The 18,566-nt window shown below is 45.4% G+C and overlaps 1 protein-coding gene across 5 annotated transcripts in view; it reads left to right on the plus strand.

Moving 5' to 3' along the window:
- The first annotated feature begins 2,022 nt into the window (after positions 1 to 2,022).
- The window catches only part of LOC140494555 (E3 ubiquitin-protein ligase RNF4-like), a 60,024-nt gene continuing 43,480 nt past the window's right edge, over positions 2,023 to 18,566 (plus strand). For 2 of the 5 annotated variants that reach the window (XM_072593860.1, XM_072593896.1), the window contains exon 1: positions 2,026 to 2,174. Coding sequence is in view for 1 of the 5 variants with exons in the window: in XM_072593878.1 (XP_072449979.1) it covers positions 2,104 to 2,106 (3 nt within the window). In the remaining 4 variants the exon portion in view is untranslated. Of the gene's footprint in view, positions 2,175 to 18,566 lie in introns of all 5 variants that reach the window. The other 3 variants (XM_072593878.1, XM_072593869.1, XM_072593887.1) reach the window with 3 other exon arrangements.

The raw sequence follows: 18,566 nt of genomic DNA on the forward strand, positions 1-18,566 counted from the left end.
AGGCAAAAGTAGAAAGTTACAGACAGATTAGTCCAACCTTGGTCATGGATAAGATCCTAGAATCCATTGCAAAGGATGAGAATTCTTAATACTTAGAACTGTATGGTAAAATAGGGCAAAGTCAGCATGGTCTCATCAAGGGGAGGTCATGCCTAACAAATCTGCCAGAATTCTTTGAGGAACTAATGAGCAGGTTAGACCAAGGAGAGCCAATGGATGTTAGCTACCTGGACTTCAAGAAGTCCTTTGACAAGGTGATGCACAGGAGGCTACTGAGTAAGATAAGGGCCCATCGTGTTTGAGGCTAGTAGAGGTTTGGCTGTCTGGCAGAAAACAGAGAACGGAGATAAAAGGATGGCAGCTGGTGACAAGTGGTTTTCTGCCAGGCTCAATGTTGAGACCACAACTTTTCATTTTATACATTAACGATCTAGATTAAGGAACTGAGGGCGTTCTGGCAAAGTTTGCAGACGATACAAAGAGGTGGCAGGGAGGCTGCAGAAAGTTCAGGAGAAAGGGTAAAGAAGTGACAGACGGAGTACCACCCAGGATTCTGTCAAGGTAAACTTGCAGGTTGAATCAGTAGTTAGGAAAGCAAATACAATGGTGGCATTTATTTTGAGAGGACTTGAATATAAAGTAGGGATATATTTCTAAGGGTCCATAAGGCTCTGGTTAGACAACATTTAGAGTATTGTGCACAGTTTTGGGCCCCATACGTCAGCAAGAATCTACTGGCCCTGGCGTGTTCAAAGGAGGTTAATAAGAATGGTCCCAGGAATGAAAAGTCTATCATATGAGGGACGTTTGGAGACTCTGGGTCTATACTCGATAGAGTTTTGAAAGATGAGAGGGATCTAACTGAAACATACAGAATACTGAAACATACAGAAGACTGGACAGAGTAGATGTTGGGAAAATGTTTCCATTAGTAGGAGAGACTCGGACTGGAGGGCACAGCCTTAGAGTAAAGGGAAGACCTTTTAGAATGGAGATAAGGAGAAACTTCTTCAGCCAGAGAATGGTGAATCTATGGAATTCCTTGCCAAAGAAGGCTCTAGAGGCTAGGTCATTGAGTATATTTAAGACTGAGACATACGTTCTTGAGTATCAAGGGTTACAGGGAGAAAGCGGGAGAATGGGGTTGAGAAACTTATCAACCACGATTGTATGGTGGAGCACACTGTATGAGCTTAATGGCCTGATTTCTATGTCTTATGCTGACTTAGAAGTGTATCACAATTCCTTCAGTAACACCGGATCAAAATCCTGCACAGTACTTTGGATGCGGATGGATGTGGTGGTTCAAAAATGCCATTCGCCACAATCTTCTCAAGGGCGGCGTCTGTAGTCCCAGAAAAACCCCGCCCACCTCTTATTGATTGGCTGATAAAACAATGGGCGGAATCAACTGCGATGATTGACAGTTCAATTGTCACATACTCTCCGGCACCTCGCCAGCTCCCTTGACAGAAGGACGAAGGTATTTTCAAACACGGGTTAGAGCGTCGATACTTCTTAGAGTCTCTCGTCTCGAACAACACTATCCGCTCATCTTCTCGCCGACAGACAATGAGCGGTTGCACAACTGGAGCTCGCTGGTCATCCCCATAGTGGCTTTTAACCTACATCAATAATTTTGATCGATCTTTGTTGCACAATACAGATAACGAATATTGAAATTTAATACGTCTGGGTCGCCGGGGGGGGGGGGAATGGAAAATTTGAAAGCGCCGCCGTTAACGGCCAGTCCGCGCGCCAGGCACCGCCCTCTGGGAGCTATAGTCGTTCCGGATAGGTTCATTTAAAGAAAACCGTCATGCTCTGCGTCGTCTGATCTCTCCTTGACCTTTCCCTGAGACCCCGCCCATCTCTTCGAACTCCCCGACTGGGTGAGGCCCGGGAACACACGAACCAATGGGAGGGCCGTTACCGCGGCGATGCGGTGACGGTCAACGTGCGGACTGGCCAATCGATAGCGAGGAATTCACACTCATTTCGTCGGGAGGCGGGCTGTGGTGACGTCACGTGGGGGGGTGGGGGTTACGGCTTCACTTTTTCCTTCCGCCGGTATCGACTTTTCGTAGCGATTGAAGGCCTTCAATGGTGACTGGATTTTTCCTTAATCTGAACGGTGTCTGCGTTTTCGTGTTGTGAAGTTATGCCCCGGAAAGGTAGTTGGTTTAAGGTGTTGTTCTCCGTTTTGTTTTGTGTGTATTATGTCTGTTTATTTTTTGCTGCCGGTAATGGGCAGGCTTTCCTTCATCTGGTTTGGTTTAGGCCTCTGCAGCTACAGTTTATGCACTTTGACGTGATCTCTCAGTTTTATATTTCACGTTTTCCCAACAAGCATCAGGTCTGAAAGTCTGTTTGGTAAAGATTCGTTGTGGTCACTGTAAAACATAAGCCCGTAAGAAAGAGGAACAGGAGTAGATCGCTCGGTTGTTCGGGCCTGCTCCACCATTTTACTATAATTATCGCTAAGTCGACATTTCTCTTGTCCATTTTCCTTCCCTTTCCTATCTGGTACTTTAAAAGTGTACAAGGCCTCCGCTCTCCACAGCTATCTGTTACAAGAAGTTCCAAAGATTCTTAAAGCTCAGAGAGAAGAAATTCTTCTTCATCTGAGCCTTTAAGTGGCACCACTGGATCCTGAGTAGGATAAAACATTGGTATAACATCGAGGGCTGAAGCACCTGTACTGTTTTATGAAACTGTGCCCTTCTGTGTGCATGTAAGTTCTTTTTTTGTCTGGAGTGAGGCTTGGGATATTTGGTCTTCTTCTATTTAAATGTTTCCAGTCTGTTCTAGTGCTATTTTCCACTACTTATTGTTTGATGTTTAACCTGTATGTACATTGTTGCTGTGAGCTGTCACAGAGTCACAGCCCAATTGTACATGTAATATAAGTAAGTGGAACTAAAACTAAAGGTTGTTATTTGTTTAAACAACTTAGTGCTGGAGGCATATTTGCTGTGGCAGCTTTTGTTTTACCTGTAATGTTAACTATAATTTTAGTAACTTTCTGGCTCTGAATAGATTAAGGATTTGTGCTTCACTGTTGCTATCTATTGTATCTATATGTGTCTGTTTTGTATCTATTACTGTAACCTTTTCATATGCTGTTCCTCTTTCACTTAAAAATTTCACTGTCCTGCAATTGAAATTAATTCCTATTGGTCCTCTTTTTGTTTCAGGATCTCAACTGCAGAGTTCCTGCTTTTTGTGTTCTAAAATCAGGTTCTTAATTGGACAAGTGTTGAATTACAAAATGATGTCTTCTGTCTTGTTGAAAAATGATTAGTTTTGTCCAAGTTTTCCAGCTTACATTGGTCAGGGTATTCACAAGACTAGTTATGAAAAAGTGAACAATGTTTTTATCAACTTTTGCAAGGAGTATTTGATTTGCAAGCGAACTTTGATAGAGATGTGACCATATAGATTGTAATAAATATGATCGTTCATTTTCCGGTAAACTAAAACAAAGAAGTACAATTCTGAAACAAAAATAGAAGTGAATTGACAAAACCCAGCAGATCTAGGGGGAACAAGGCAAAGTTAACATTGAGAATGATAACTCCTGAAGAAGTTCTGATGGAATTCTGATGAGAGTTATCTGACTCATTGACTCTGCTTTTACCTGCCAAACCTGCTGAGGTTTGTCATTTCACCTTGAAGCTTTGTTTCAGTTTAAACTCGGAAGGTTGACTCTCGTCAAGGTGTTAATTTCTGTAAGTAGTGATCCAGAGAATGGTTGTTGCCTATTTTAAATTGAAACAGGTGCAATGTTTACATCTTTGACTGTGTATCCACCACAAATTCACCTGCACCTCCACACACATCATTTACTGCATCCGCTGCACCCGATGTGGCCTCCTCCTATATTGGGGAGACAGGCCACCTACTTGCGGAACGTTTCAGAGAACACCTCTGGGACACCCCCAACCAACCCAACCACCCCGTAGCCCAACACTTCAACTCCCTCTCCCACTCCACCAAGGACATGCAGGTCCTTGGACTCCTCCATTGCCAGACCATGGCAACACAACGGTTGGAGGAAGAGCGCCTCATCTTCCGCCTGGGAACCCTCCAACCACAAGGGATGAACTCCGATTTCTCCAGTTTCCTCATTTCCCCTCCCCCCACCATGTGTCAGTCAAATCCCTTGAACTCAGCACCGCCTTCCTAACCTGCAATCTTCTTCCTGACCTCTCTGCCCCCACCCCACTCCAGCCTATCACCCTCCCCTTGACCTCCTTCCACCTATCATTCCCAACGCCCCTCCCCCAAGTCCCTCCTCCCTACCTTTTTATCTTAGCCTGCTGGACACACTTTCCTCATTCCTGAAGAAGGGCTGATGCCCGAAACGTCGATTCTCCTGTTCCTTGGATGCTGCCTGACCTGCGCTTTTCCAGCAACACATTTTCAGCTCTAATCTCCAGCATCTGCAGTCCTCACTTTCTCCTGCAAAGAACAGTGCCCAACTTAGTTCATACAAACAAAGTAAAAACAATGACTGCAGATGCTGAAAATCAAATACTGGATTAGTGGTGCTGGACAGGATTTCCTTGAGGGGCGACCAAGTGAGAAGTGCAGATGCTGGAGGTCAGAGTCAAGAGGGTGGTGCTGGAAAAGCATAGCAGGTCAGGCAGCGTCTGAGGAGCAGGAAAATTGACATTTCAGGCAAAAGCCCTTCATTAGGAATGAGGCTGGGAGCCTTGGGAGTGGAGAGATAAATATGGGGGGGAGGTGGAAGGTAACTGAGTGCGATAGGTGAATGGAGGTGGGGGTAATGGGGATACATCGGACGGTAGGGTGGAGCAGATAAGTGGGAAGGGAGATGGGCAGTCATGAGGGCTGTGCTGAGCTGGAAGGTTGGAACTGGGATGAGGTGGGGATGGGAAATGAAACTGGTGAAATCCACGTTGATGCCATTGGGTTGGAGGCGTTCTTCCTCCAGGAGTCGGGTAGTCAAGGAGTGGGGATGGAGGAGGCCCAGGACCTGCATGTCCTTTGTGGAATAGGAAGAGGAGTTGAAGCATTTGGCCACAGGGCAATGGGGTTGGTTGGTGCAGGTATCCCAGAGATGTTCTCTGAAGCACTCTGTGGGTCGGTGTCCTGCCTTCCCAATATAGAGAGGACTGCATCAGGAGCAATGGCTACAGTAAATGACATGTGGAAGTGCAGGTGAAACTTAAATGGATGTGTAAGATTCCTTTTGGGGCCATGGATGGAGGTGAGGGGGGAGGTATGGGCTCAGGTTTTGCAGTTCCTGCGGTGGCAGGCCAACGTGCCAGGAGGGGAGGGTGGGTTGTTGGGGGACATAGACCTGATGAGGCAATCACTAAGGGAACGGTCTTTACGAAGAGCAGATGGGATGGGGAGGGAAATATATCTCTAGTGGGGTCTCTTTGTAGTTGGCTGAAATGGCGGAGAATGATGTGATTATATACAGAGGTTGTTGCGGTGGAAAATGTCAACACGGGTGGGGGGGTGGTGTTTTGTCCTTGTTGGCTTTGGAGGGGTGGGGTTCAAGGCTGGAGATGTGGAATGTGGATGACATGCGCTGCAAGGCATCATCAACCGCGTGGGAAGGGAAATTGCTGTCTTTAACGGAGGAGGCCATCTGGTATGTTTTGTGGTGGAACTGCTCCTCCTTGGAGCAGATGCGGCAGAGGCAGTGGAATTGGGAATAAGGGATAGCATTTTTACAGGAGGCAGGGTGGGAGGAGGTCTAATTCAGGTAGATGTGGGAGTCTAGTGGGTTTGTAGAAAATGTCAGTGTTGAGTCAGTTACCATTGCTGGAGAGGTCCAGGAAGCGGGGAGGGTGTCAGAGATGATCCAGGTGAACTTAAAGCCAGGATAGAATGTGTTGGTGAAGTTGATGAATTGTTCAACCTCCTCATGGGAGCATGAGGCATCAATGCAGTCATCAATGTAGCGGAGGAAAAGGTGGGGAATGGTGTCAGTGTATCTACAGGAGATGCGCTGTTCCACGTAGACGGCAAATAGACAGGCATAGCTGGGGCCCATGCCAATGGCCCTGGCTATGCCTTCCATCTGGAGGAAGTGGGAGGATTGGAAGGAGAAATGGTTGAGGGTGTGGACCAGTTCAGCCAAATGAATGAGTGTCAGTAGAAGGGTACTGATGGGGGCGATGGGAGAGGAAGAAACTGAGGGCTTGGAGGCCCTGGTCATGTCGGATGGAGGTGTATAGGGACAGGATGTCCATGGTGAAAGAGATGTTGGGGGCCAGGCAAGCACAAGTCTTGAGGAGGTGGAGGGTGTGGATGGTGTCCTGAATGTATGTGGGGAGTTCCTGGACTGCGGGATAGGACAGTGTCGAGGTATGTGGAGATGAATTTGATAGGGCAGGAGCAGGCGGAGATGATGGGTCAGCTGGGGGAGTTCAGACTCGTGAGTCTTGGGTAGGAGGTAGATCTGGGAGGTGTGGGATCCCCAAACGGAGATTGGAACCTGTGGGTGGGAGTTCCCCTAAGGTGGTGAGGTTGTGTACGGTCTGGGAGATGATGAGGGAGGTGAGGTCGTGGTCAAGGGGGGTGGGAGGATAAGGTGTCTTCAAGTTGGCACCTCGCTTCAGCGGTGTAGAGGTCAGTGCGGCAAACTACCATTGCACCCCCCGGTCCACTGGTTTGATAATGATTTTGGAGTTGGGTGGAGGGCTGTGTGTTGTGAAGGTGAGAGGTTTGAGTGGGTCCTTGAGGAGGTCAAGGTCATTCGGGCAACAAAGTTATGGGGAAGCTACAGAGCAACATCTTTGCTAGGTAATTTCAGAAATGCATTCAGCAGGGTGTTGATGATGATTTGGTTAGAAATGGTGTGCAGGGATGTTGTGGAACATGTATGGATATACTAAGTAATAGAACCACTGCAAGCTTGTTAGGCTGAATCACCACCTGAACCATAATTATTGTGTGATTCTTCTGCAAACTCGTAATTTTAGATAGTTTGTCAAAGCAATTTGTCTTGTATGTGTCAGCATACCACATTAAGTGGAAAATCAATATTTATTTTCTATAATATGAGAATGATAGAATTGTTGTAATCAGCGAAGTCCAACTGAAACAATGAAAATGCAGCAGTTGAACTAAGCTTAACTAATGAATGGTGAATACCTGTAATCCCATGCCTGAATTTTATAAGTGATATATCTTAGAAGTTGGTGCATTTTTTAATGCGTGCTGATGGACGATTTAGACTTGGACACAATTTTGTAACTTATAGGTTGTTTTTAAAAAAAAATTGGGACTTGACAAAAGATAAATTTTATGACACTAAGGCAGGCTTAAAAAAAACTAACAAAGTAGATGTGGTTTTGTGTGAATAAGGGTTAATGTGTTTTGAAGAAGGGTTATATGCAAAATGTCATCTTCCCCCACCTCCTGATGCTGCCTGGCTTGCTGTGTTCTTCCAGCCTCCTGCCTGTCCACAATGCATTTTGAGAGGCAAGAATGAAGTAGGTGCATTGACTGTAGTGAAATAAAGTGAAGAACTGGGGAGGTCTGAAACAGAAATTTCTGGAGAAACTCAACAGGTCTGGCAGCATTAGTAGGGGGAAAGCAGGCAACATTTGCCATCCAATACCCAATTCCACCTCCATTGCATCTGCTCTGAGGAGGACCTGTTCCACCACAGAACACACCGGATGGCATCCTCCTTTTAAATACTGCAATTTCCCCTCCCATGTGATTGTTGATGCTCTTCAGTGTATCTCATCCACTTCCCACACCACTGCCTTCGAACCCCACCCCTCCAACTGCAACAAGAACAGAAGCCCCATGGTCCTCACTTTGCACCCCACAAACCTCTATACATCGCATCAACGCCCACCATTTTGGCCATCTACAAACAGACCCTGCTACCAGAGATATATTTCACTCCACCCTTATCCGCTTTATGTAAAAGTCAATCCCTCTGCAACTACCTTGCCAGGTCCATGCCCCCCAACAATCCACCCTCTCCTCCTGGCATCTTCCCCTGCCACTGCAGGAATTGCAAAACCTGCGCCCACACCTCTCATCTCACTTCCATCTAGCGCCCCAAAGAAGCATTTTCCATATCCATCCAAGTTTCACTTACACTTCCACACATGTCATTTACTGTGTCCGTTGCTCCTGATGCAGTCTCCTCTACATTGGTGATTCAGGATGCCTACTTGCAGAACGATTCGGAGAACATCTCCGGCACAACTGCACCAACCAACCCCATCGACCTGTGGCCAAACACTTCAACTCCCCCTTCCATTCTGTCGAGGACATGCAGATCGTGGGCCACCTCCATCACCAGTCCCTTACCCCCTGACGTCTGGAGGGCACACAACTCATCTTCCACATCTGGACCCTCCAACCCCATGGCATCAATGTGGACTTCACCAGTTTCCTCATTTCCCCTGTTCCCCTAACCCCAGTTCCAACCTTCCAGCTCAGCACCATCCTTATGACCTGTCCCCTCTGTCCATCTTCCTTCTCACCTGTCTGCACCACCCTACTGTCTGATCTCTCACCCCCCTGCCCCCATCTACTTATTGCAATCTCAGCTACTCCTCCCAGCCCCTCCCCTCCCATTTATCTCTCCAACCCCCAAGGGTGATAGGGTGGAGCGGACTGGTGGGAAGGAAGATTGACAGGACAGTTTAAGAAGGCTGTGCTGGAGGGCTATGCCCATCCAGGTGCCTTTTAAGTATTGTAATTGTACTAGCCTCCATCACTTCCTTTGGCAGCCCAATCTATACACATACCACCCTCTGTGAAAAAGTTGCCCCTTGGGTCCTTTTTATATTTTTCCCCTCTTTTTTTTTCCCCCCTAAACTGATGCTCTCTAGTTCTGGACTCCCTGGAAAGGACTATCAATTTGTCCTATACCATGCCCCTCATGATTTTATAAACATCTGTAAGGTCACCTCTCAGCCTCTGAGGCTCCAAGGAAAACAGCCCCAGTCTATTCAACCCCTCCCTATAGCTCAAATCCTTCAACCTTGGCAACATCCTTGTAAATCTTTTCTGAACCCTTTCAAGTTTCACAACATCTTTCCAATAGGAAGGAGACCAGAATTGCATGCAATATTCCAATAGTGGCCTAACCAATGTCCTGTACAGTCGCAACATGACCTCCCAACTCCTGTACTCAATACTCTGACCAATAAAGGAAAGCATACCAAACGCCGCCTTCACTATCCTATCTACCTGCGACTCCACTTTCAAGGAGCTATGAACCTGCACTCCAAGGTCTCTTTGTTCAGCAACACTCCCGAGAACCTTGCCATTAAGTGTATATGTTCTACTAAGATTTGCTTTCCCAAAATGCAGCACCTCTAATTTATCTAAACTAAACTTTGTCTGCCACTCCTCAGCCCATTGGCCCATCTGATCAAGATCCAGTTATATTTTGAGGTAACCTTCTTTGCTGTCCACTACATCTCCAATTTTGGTGTCTTCTGTAAACTTGCTAACCATACCTCATGCTCACATCCAGATCACGTATAAATGACAAAAAGTAGTGATCCTTGTAGGACTTCACTGGTCGCAGGCCTCCAGTCTGAGAAACAACCCTCCACCACCACCCTCTGTCTTCTACCTTTGAGCCAGTTCTGTTTCCAAATGGCTAGTTGTCCCTGTATTCTGTGCGATCTACCTTGCTAATCAGTCTCCCATGGGGAACCTTGTCGAACACCTGACCTGAAGCCCATGTAGATCGCGTCCACCGCTCTGCCCTCCTCAGTCTTGTTTGCTGCTACTTCAAAAAACTCAATCAAGTGTACAGTTCTGGTTACCCCATTACAGGAAGAATGTGGAAGTATTGGAACAGGTGCAGAGGAGATGTACCAGGATGTTGCCTCGCCTGGAGGGAAGGTCTTATGTGTCAAGGCTGAGAGATTTGGGTCTGTCCTCCTTCGAAAGAAGGTGGCTAAGAGGGAATTTGGTAGCGACATACAAGATGATCAGAGGATTAAATAGGATGGACAGTGAGAGTCTTTTTTTTCTTAGGATAATAATGTCAGCTTGTACGAGGGGTCATAGCTACAAATTGAGGGGTGATTAGATTTAAGACAGATGTCAGAGGCAGGTTCTTTACACAGAGTGTGGTAAGTGCATGGAATGCCCTACCTGCCAATGTAGTCAACTCAGTCACATTAGGGAGATTCAAACAATCCTTGGATAAGCAAGCGGAGGATGATGGGATAGTGTAGGGAGATGAGCTTAGATTAGGTCATGGGTCGATGCAACATAGAGGGCCAAAGAACCTTTTCTGTGCTGTATTGGTCTATGTTCTAAGTTTGAGGCATGATTCCCCACACACAAAGCCATGTTGACTATCCCTAATCAGTCCTTGCCTTTCCAAATACATGTACGTCCTGTCCCTCAGCATTCCCTCCAACAACTTGCCCACCACCAACGTCAGGCTCACTCGTCTATAGTTCCCTGGCTTGTCCTTACCACCTCAGGCGACTAACTGTGTGAAGTTTGCACGTTCTCCCCGTGTCTGCGTGGGTTTCCTCCGGGTGTTCCGGTTTCCTCTCACAGTCCAAAGATGTGCAGGTAGGTGAATTGGCCATGCTAAATTGCCCGTAGTGTTAAGTAAGGTGTAGATGTAGGGGTATGGGTGGGTTGCGCTTCGGCGGGGCGGTGTGGACTTGTTGGGCCGAGGGGCCTGTTTCCACACTGTAAGTAATCTAATCTAATTAAGCAGTGGCACCACGTTAAGTTGAAATGGTCAGCCACAGGACAGTGGAGTTGTTTCGTGCGTGTATTCCGGAAATGTCCTCTGAAATGTTGCATGAGTTGCCGTCCTGTCTCTCCAATGTAGCGGTGACCACAATGTAGCGGAGCAATGGGCACCGTAGATGAGGTGTTTGTGCAGGAAAATCTGTGCCAGATGAGGAAGGATCCAACTGGGGCCTTTGTGTGGGTCTGTAGGCACAGGTTCTACTCCTCTTGAGGTAGCAAGGGAAGGTGCCAGGAGTGCAGAATGAGTTGGTGGGTGATGTGGCCCTAACAAAGGAGTCACGGAGGCGATTAGATTACTTAGTGTGGAAACAGGCCCTTCGGCCCAACAAGTCCACAACGACCCTCTGAAGAGCAACCCACCCAGACCTATTCCCGTACATCTAACACTATGGGCAATTTAGCATGGCCAATTCACTGAATCTGTACATCTTTTGGACTGTGGGAGGAAACCCACACAGACACTGGGAGAATGTGCAAACTCTATACAGACAGTCGCCCAAGGTAGGAATTGAACCCAGGTCTCTGGTGCTCTGAGGCAGCAGTGCTAACCACTGTGCCACTGTGCTGCCCACAAATGATATCTGGAATGATGAAAGGGGTGGGGGAGGGAAATATATTTCTGGTGGTGGGGTCTGACTGGATACAGTGGAAATGGTGGAGAATAATGCGCTGTATCTGGATATTACTGCAGTGGAAGGTGAGGACCAGTGGGGGTTCTGTCCTTGTTTGGGTTGGAGGGGTGCTGTAGTGGACAGCAAAGAAATTTCAGTCCTTGAAGTAGGTGACCATCTAGGGTGTTCTGGAGTGGAGTTGCTCCTTGGGAGGTGGAAGAATTGCCAGTCAAGGATAGTGTTTTTACTCTGCCTCCAATGCCAGTGTCTTTCTTTCGGTAAGCAGCCAAAAGCTGTCGAGCTGTGGTCTGACTCACGTTTTTGTATAGTTTTATCAAAACCTACCTACCTATTGTTATACACCAATCCCTTTTGAAGTAAAGGCCAACATTACCCATGAAATTTGGATGCTACCTTTCTGTATTTCATGGACATTGACTTCCAAATCACTTTCTTCTGAAGCTTGCTGAATTTGACCTTATGCTAGGAAAGCTTTTGGAAATGATCCAGTTATAATTTTTTTTTTTGGAACTATATTTATTAGCAAATTTTTTAAACTTTACAAACATATAAAATTATTGAAAAATACAATCAATAACAAATATCAGTATTTAAAAAAAAAGAAAAAAAACACAAATTACAATACAACTACCGTCTCCTAATTATTAACCTACCCTCTAATACAAAACAAATCCTCACGCTGTGCAAAGCAACACCAAAAAAATGAAAAAAAAACACAAAATGCAGAACAGCTATACTCTGCGCAAAGCTCCCAAACAAAGGAATGGAAGCATTGTATACATACCCGTATTAACTCAGGAGACCCCCTCCAGGGCCCCGGGTTTGACAAACCTAACCATCCTGGTTAGACAAATGCCCTAGTTAGGATAACCGACAAATCTATATCCAAATAACTCCAGTAGGGCTGCCATGTCTTAGTGCACCACACAACAGACCATTTTTCTATGTTTGTTTAAAAAGAAAAGTCCAAGGGAATGTGCTCTGTAATTAAGTTGTGCCATCCCAACAGGCCTGGCGGGTTCCCAGGCGCCCAATTCCTCAGAATATTCTTCCATGCACAATATGCTAGAATATTAAATAGTTTTTTCCTATGCCCGTCTAAAGATGGTAAATTTGGTCGACCTAAGAGGAGAGATGTCGGGTCGACTTTGACTTCAGTACTCAATACTCTCCCTATCTCTCCTGCCACAGCGCTCCAGTAAACAGAGTCTGTGGCGTATCCAGAAGCTATGGGTAAGAGTATCCACACTTATTTTACATTTGGGGCACACTGAAGATGCCCCTTTTTTAAACTTTGCCAGATGGTCTGGTGCCAAATGAGCCCTGTGCAGAACTTAACTGCGTAGCGCATGTCCTATTACAGATTGAGGTCTTTTGATATTCTCCCATGTTTCAGAAGCGATCTCCACTCCTAGCTCTTGCTCCCAGACCCCTGCTAACCAGTTAATATCCTGCCAGGCCCTGTCACCCAGCAGGCGGTAGAGGGCACTAACAGAAAGGATGCTTGTGGAACGTAGCAACAGCCTCTCTGTATTGGGCTTATAGGGCTTAGTGAGAAGTGTAGTCTTCTGGATGAAATCCCTAATCCTACCCATCCCCTCCTTCACAGCTCCTTCAAACCTGGACTGTGCCCTAGCCTTAGGCCAGAAAAAAAAACAAGATGATCCTTTAAATCAAGAGAAAAAAGACCAAGTCAGGATGAGCACTCCACCCATCCCTGGCTTCATGTCACCCCTTCTTGTGACTAACAGAGAAGCAGAGCAAACAGAAAAATGGGGGAGAGACAACAAAGAACATCCACAAAATTTCCCATCAGAAAATCCAGTTATTTAAAAAAAAATAGAAACAACTTATTCCCAAGTCTTTCCCCCCCCCCCCTTTCCAAAAAGGAAATTATTAGGGAGAAAGAAAGGAATTTTTTTTAAAAAGGGGCAAAATAGGGGAAAAGATAGAAATGAGAACAAACATTAACCATATTCTTCAGGCCAGTCCATCTACTTAAGTGTCCACAAAGTTTTTAGCCTTATCTGCTTGGTCAGTTGTATAAACTGAGTCCTTGTAACTCTGCGGGGTATCTCATGGAGTACTGGATGCCCAGGTTCCTCAGCCTCTTTTTAACTTCATCGAAGGACTTGCTCTTTTGAATTACAGCTGCAGAGAAATCCTGGAAAAACATGATTTTTGACCCCTTGTACAGCAATGCCTGCGGATCTTTTCCCAGGGATCTGAAAGCTTATATGACGTTTTGCTTGTCCTCATGAATGGGAGTGCACTAGGACTGACTGGGGACGCTGCACCACCCCAGACCTGTGCACTGTAACCCGATAAGCCCTTTCAATCTATAGCCTGCTGGACTCGATGTGAAGGCCCAAAAACTTCGGCAGCCAGTTTTCAAAAGAGCTGACTGGCTGCTCACCTTCCTCACCTTCAGGGAGCCTGACAATTCAGAGATTTATCCTCTGACCTCGATTTTCGAGGGCGTCGACATAGTCTCGCAAGGCCTGCACCTCTCGCTGCAGCACCTGGATCCGATTGGATGAGGATTCCATCGAAGCTTCCGAGGCCTTAGTTCGACCCTCCACCTCCTCCAGCCTCTCCCTGAGGCCCTGGATCTCCTGTTCGTTCTTCTGCAGAATGGATGCGATAGGTTGGACCTGGGCACGAATCTCCCCACAGATTTCCTCAATCGCAGCCCCAACTTTCAAGGTAAGTCTCTCCATCACCGCAGCCACATCCTGAGAATCTGTCAGGTCCTCAGGGGGTTCAGGAGCTGCTGTCTCTGGTGTGGTAGGTGCTGCAGGGGCGTGTCCTCCCTGCTGCTGTTTGCTTGCTCCTTTTCCCTTTGGCATCCTTCCCACTCCGAATATTAACAAGTATGTGTTCTGTAAGGTTTTAAACTAATAATTCCACCACAAGTTGGCCAGGGATGGCAAAAAACACCACTATACCCACCTTGGCTGTTAGGCAGAGCTATCCACAGCAGTTCTACAGAATCGCCGCCATCTTGTCAAGTCAGTTTTAAATTTAACCATCACTTGGAGATATGTGGATTAATTTTGTTCAAAGACAACTCAGACTTGACTTACTTTTGTTTTTAAAATGCAATAACAATGGATTGCTGAGGGTAATGCAGTTTAATATGGGCTTCTATCAAGGTCTTTTAAGTGTTACACAATGAGCTTCAACTTTGCCAGGAAGTTTATTCAATGAAAGTGGAAGTGGCAGTTTGGATATGAAGTTGGCTGAGTGACAGAGTAGAGGCAAACTGAAGAATAAAATGTCTTGGGGTTTCCCTAAGATCGTACCGATCAGGACCAGTTTTGTTTTGACCAATGTTTAAGGACCTTGATTTGGATGTGCTGGGCACAGCTTCAATATGACTCAAACTTGTCAATAGTGTGATTTCTGAGAAGGTTATTGACGAGCTTCAAGAGGGCATGGGAGTCAAGATTAGTAGTGCTGGAAAAGCACAGCAGGTCAGGCAGCATCTGAGGAGCAGGAAAATCGGCGTTTCGGGCATGAGCCCTTCATCAGGAATCAGAATTCCTGATGAAGGGCTTTTGCCCGAAACGTCTATTTTCCGCCTCCTTAGATGCTGCCTCATCTGCTGTGTTTTTCTGGCACCACTCTCTAATTTTGGCTCTAATCTCCAGCATCTGCAGTCCTCACTTTTGCCTTCAAGAGGGCATGGACAAGCTGGTGAAAGGAGACATAGCTGAATAGGAGATTGAGGAGGAAGTGTTGTTGATTTTACAATCATAAAGGGAGGTTCATCAAAATACAGACCTGTGAATTAATGTGCATAATGTCTTAAGGTGGTAGTGCAAGTTGTGATTTTAAAAGGCATGCAGAACAGTTGTCCATAAGTAGATATATATAAAAGCAAGGAGGTTATGATGAATCAACTTCAACTGCCAACTGTCGGCAGTTCTGGGCACCGCACCATGTGGTGTGGATGTGAAAACATTAAGAATGCTGTTAATCCTTTCAGCACCAATGTTTCCAGGAATGAGGAGGTTCAGTTATATTACTAGATAGGAGAAGCTGTCCTTGGAGAAAATAAGGTTGAGTAGGGATTTTATAGAGGAGAAAGTGAGGACTGCAGATGCTGGAGATCAGAGTTGAAAATGTGTTGCTGGAAAAGCACAGCAAGTCAGGCAGCATCCAAGGAACAGGAGAAGCAATGTTTTGGGCATAAGCCCTTCTTCAGGAATTTTATAGGGATTTTATAGAGGTGTTTTAAAGTTGTGGTCGCTCAGGTTGGGGAATTTGTTCCCGTTGGTGATAGGATTGAAAATCAGAGGACACCGATTTAGGGTTACTGGCCAAAGTAGAAAAGACAATGTGGGGAAAAGTTATTTAAGATGTTGTGTTTGGGATCTAGAGTGCATTGCCTGAGTGTAAAGGTAACTCAATCAGTTATTAGAAGAGAATTGAATAATAATCTGAAGCAGGAAAATTTGCAGGGTTATTTAGATTAGTAAATTGCTCTTGTCACAGACCTAACTGGCTAAATGCCCATCTTTAGGGTTGTGACATCAGATTGTAATTTTTGTTGTGGTCTCTCGTCTTATTTTAATAAAGTAGTATCTTTAACTTTCTAATGGCTGAGTGAAACAGCTTGAGAATGAAGAGCTGCTAAGATAAATTAATTGGGGGCACGTATTTGCTTTAATTGCATACTTTCCTTCATGTATGCTGGAGTGCACCCCTTCAGAATTGAGACCCATCAATGTAAATTGTTGGGCATGCAACTGGTGCCTTTTGCCAAGCTATTGATCATCGTGGTGATGCACACAGCTCGCAGGTGATGTTGATATTTCCCCCTCTGACCAGCTAGTGCCTTTCTAGTACAGAAATTAATGTATAGGCCAATTGTTTCATGCTATCGTGTATCCTGAAGCAGAGCTTTGGGCTTCTCTCTTTCTCTCCAGCTGCTCCATTTATGCAGAAAATCCTTCGACTCATATCGACCTTTCATTCTGCGAATGTACCAGAGTCAGCAAAGATGCCTCTGGTCTGGAGAAGAAATTTTCCAGCTTGCTGTCTATTTTTATTGTTTATATAAATGGTTTGGTTGCTAAATTTACCATTTTTGAGTGCTGTTCTCCCTGGTGCAGTGTATTCATGAGGATCCTATCTGAAAATGGGCTGTTTTGCAGCAGGAGCTTGGGTAAATCAAGAAAGCTATGATGTTCAACTGTAAAGTGTAGTAAGACATGTAGTGCTTTTGACATGGAAACTTTATTGGAGAGATTGTCTGCAGTAGTGAGTAGAGTGGGTTCTTTCTTGACTTTTTTTTTGGAGATGTGCCTTTGGATTAAACTTCAAATATAAGCAATAACTATTCATTTTAATCTGGGGCAGTGCTTGTAGAGGAATAAGACTGTGTTACTTTCTGGGTCTGTAGATTGTGAAGAACCAAAAATGGCCTTTAGTAGAGTGAAATATGCTTCTTGTCAGATGTGAGAGCTTACAGAGAGTTTAAGGGTTACTGCAGATTATATCTGCCATAAATGCTGTTAAAAATCACACGACACCAGGTTATAGTCCAACAGGTTTAATTGGAAGCACACTCGCTTTTGGAGCGATGCTCCTTCATCAAGTGGTAGTGGAGGACTCAATCCTAAAACACAGAATTTATAGCAAAAATTTAGTGTGACGTAACTGAAATTATACGTTGAAAAATTGATTGTTAAGCCTTTCACCTGTTAGAATACAGTGATAGTTTCACTTCTTTCTTGTGTAAATCACAAAACCTTTTTTATTAATTAAAAAGTAGCATTCTCAGGTTAGCTGTTAATAATGGTGATAGCTAGACAATATGTTGAAGGTGTTGGCCCCCTGTGTTCTGTCTATGCCATGAAGTTTAGATTGATTCTAATCTAAAAAGTGAGATAATGGAGTTTAACATGAATTCATGCAATTTTTGAGCAAAGTACAATGTAACCCTGCAAGTACAAATTCACCACACAAAATATGTGTGCATGTGGGTCTTTGTGTGTGTGTGTGTGTGTGTGTGTGTGTGTGTGTGAGAGAGAGAGAGATCACAGATCTGTAGAGGAGCGATCAACTTGGACCCCACTGGAGAGCTGCTGCCCTGGGCTTGACATGTATGTTCAAACTGTCAGGAAATATATAAACGGCAGATTCATCAGCTTACCCACAAGGTAGAGCAAAACATCATCCATTCACACCGCAATGCCATCCAGGCTCTCAAAACCAATCACAACAGTGCCATCAAACCAGCAGATAAAGGAGGAGCCATTGTCATTCAGAATAGAACAGATTATTGCAAGAAAGTGTACCGACAACTGAACAACCAGGAACACGACAGGCAACTACCAGCTGATCAGACCAAAGGACACACCCGTGAATTAAACAGTGATCAGAACTTTGGATCCAGTCCTTCAGAGTTCCCTACTCTCCCTCATCCCACGTATTTCTCGTGTAGGCGACTTCTACTGCCTTCCAAAGGTACACAAAGCTAACACACACTAGGACGTCTATCATGTCGGGCAATGGGACCCTATGTGAGAATCTCTCCGGCTATGTGGAAGGCATCTTGAAACCTATTGTACAGGAGACCTTCAGCTCCTGTCACGACACTACGGATTTCTTACAGAAACTCAGCACCCACGGACCAGTCAAACCGGGAACATTCCTCGTCACAATGGACTCTACGCCAGCATCCCCCACAATGACAGCATCGTGGCAACAGCCTCAGTACTCAACACCAATGACTGCCAATCTCCAAACACTGTCCTACAACTCATCCGCTTTATCCTTGATCACAACGTCTTCACCTTTGACAACTAGTTCTTCATCCAGACACACAGAATAGCCATGGGGACCAAATTTGCACCCCATTATGCCAACGTTTTCACACCGGTTCGAACAAGACTTCTTCTCTATGCAGGATCTCCAACCAACATTGTACACCAGGTACATTGATGACTTTTTCTTCCTCTGGACCCATGGTGAGGAGTCACTGATAAAACTACACAGTGACATCAACAAGTTTCATCCCACCATTAAACTCACCATGGAGTACTCTCGACTGTCTGTCTCATTCTTGGACACGTGCATCGCCATCAAGGATGGACACCCCAGCACCACGCACTACTGCAAACCCACAGACAACCTCACAATACTACACTTCTCCAGCTTCCACCCAAAACATTATTA

The sequence above is a fragment of the Chiloscyllium punctatum genome, chromosome 2 (assembly GCF_047496795.1).
Source record: "Chiloscyllium punctatum isolate Juve2018m chromosome 2, sChiPun1.3, whole genome shotgun sequence".
Classification (NCBI taxonomy): domain Eukaryota; kingdom Metazoa; phylum Chordata; class Chondrichthyes; order Orectolobiformes; family Hemiscylliidae; genus Chiloscyllium; species Chiloscyllium punctatum.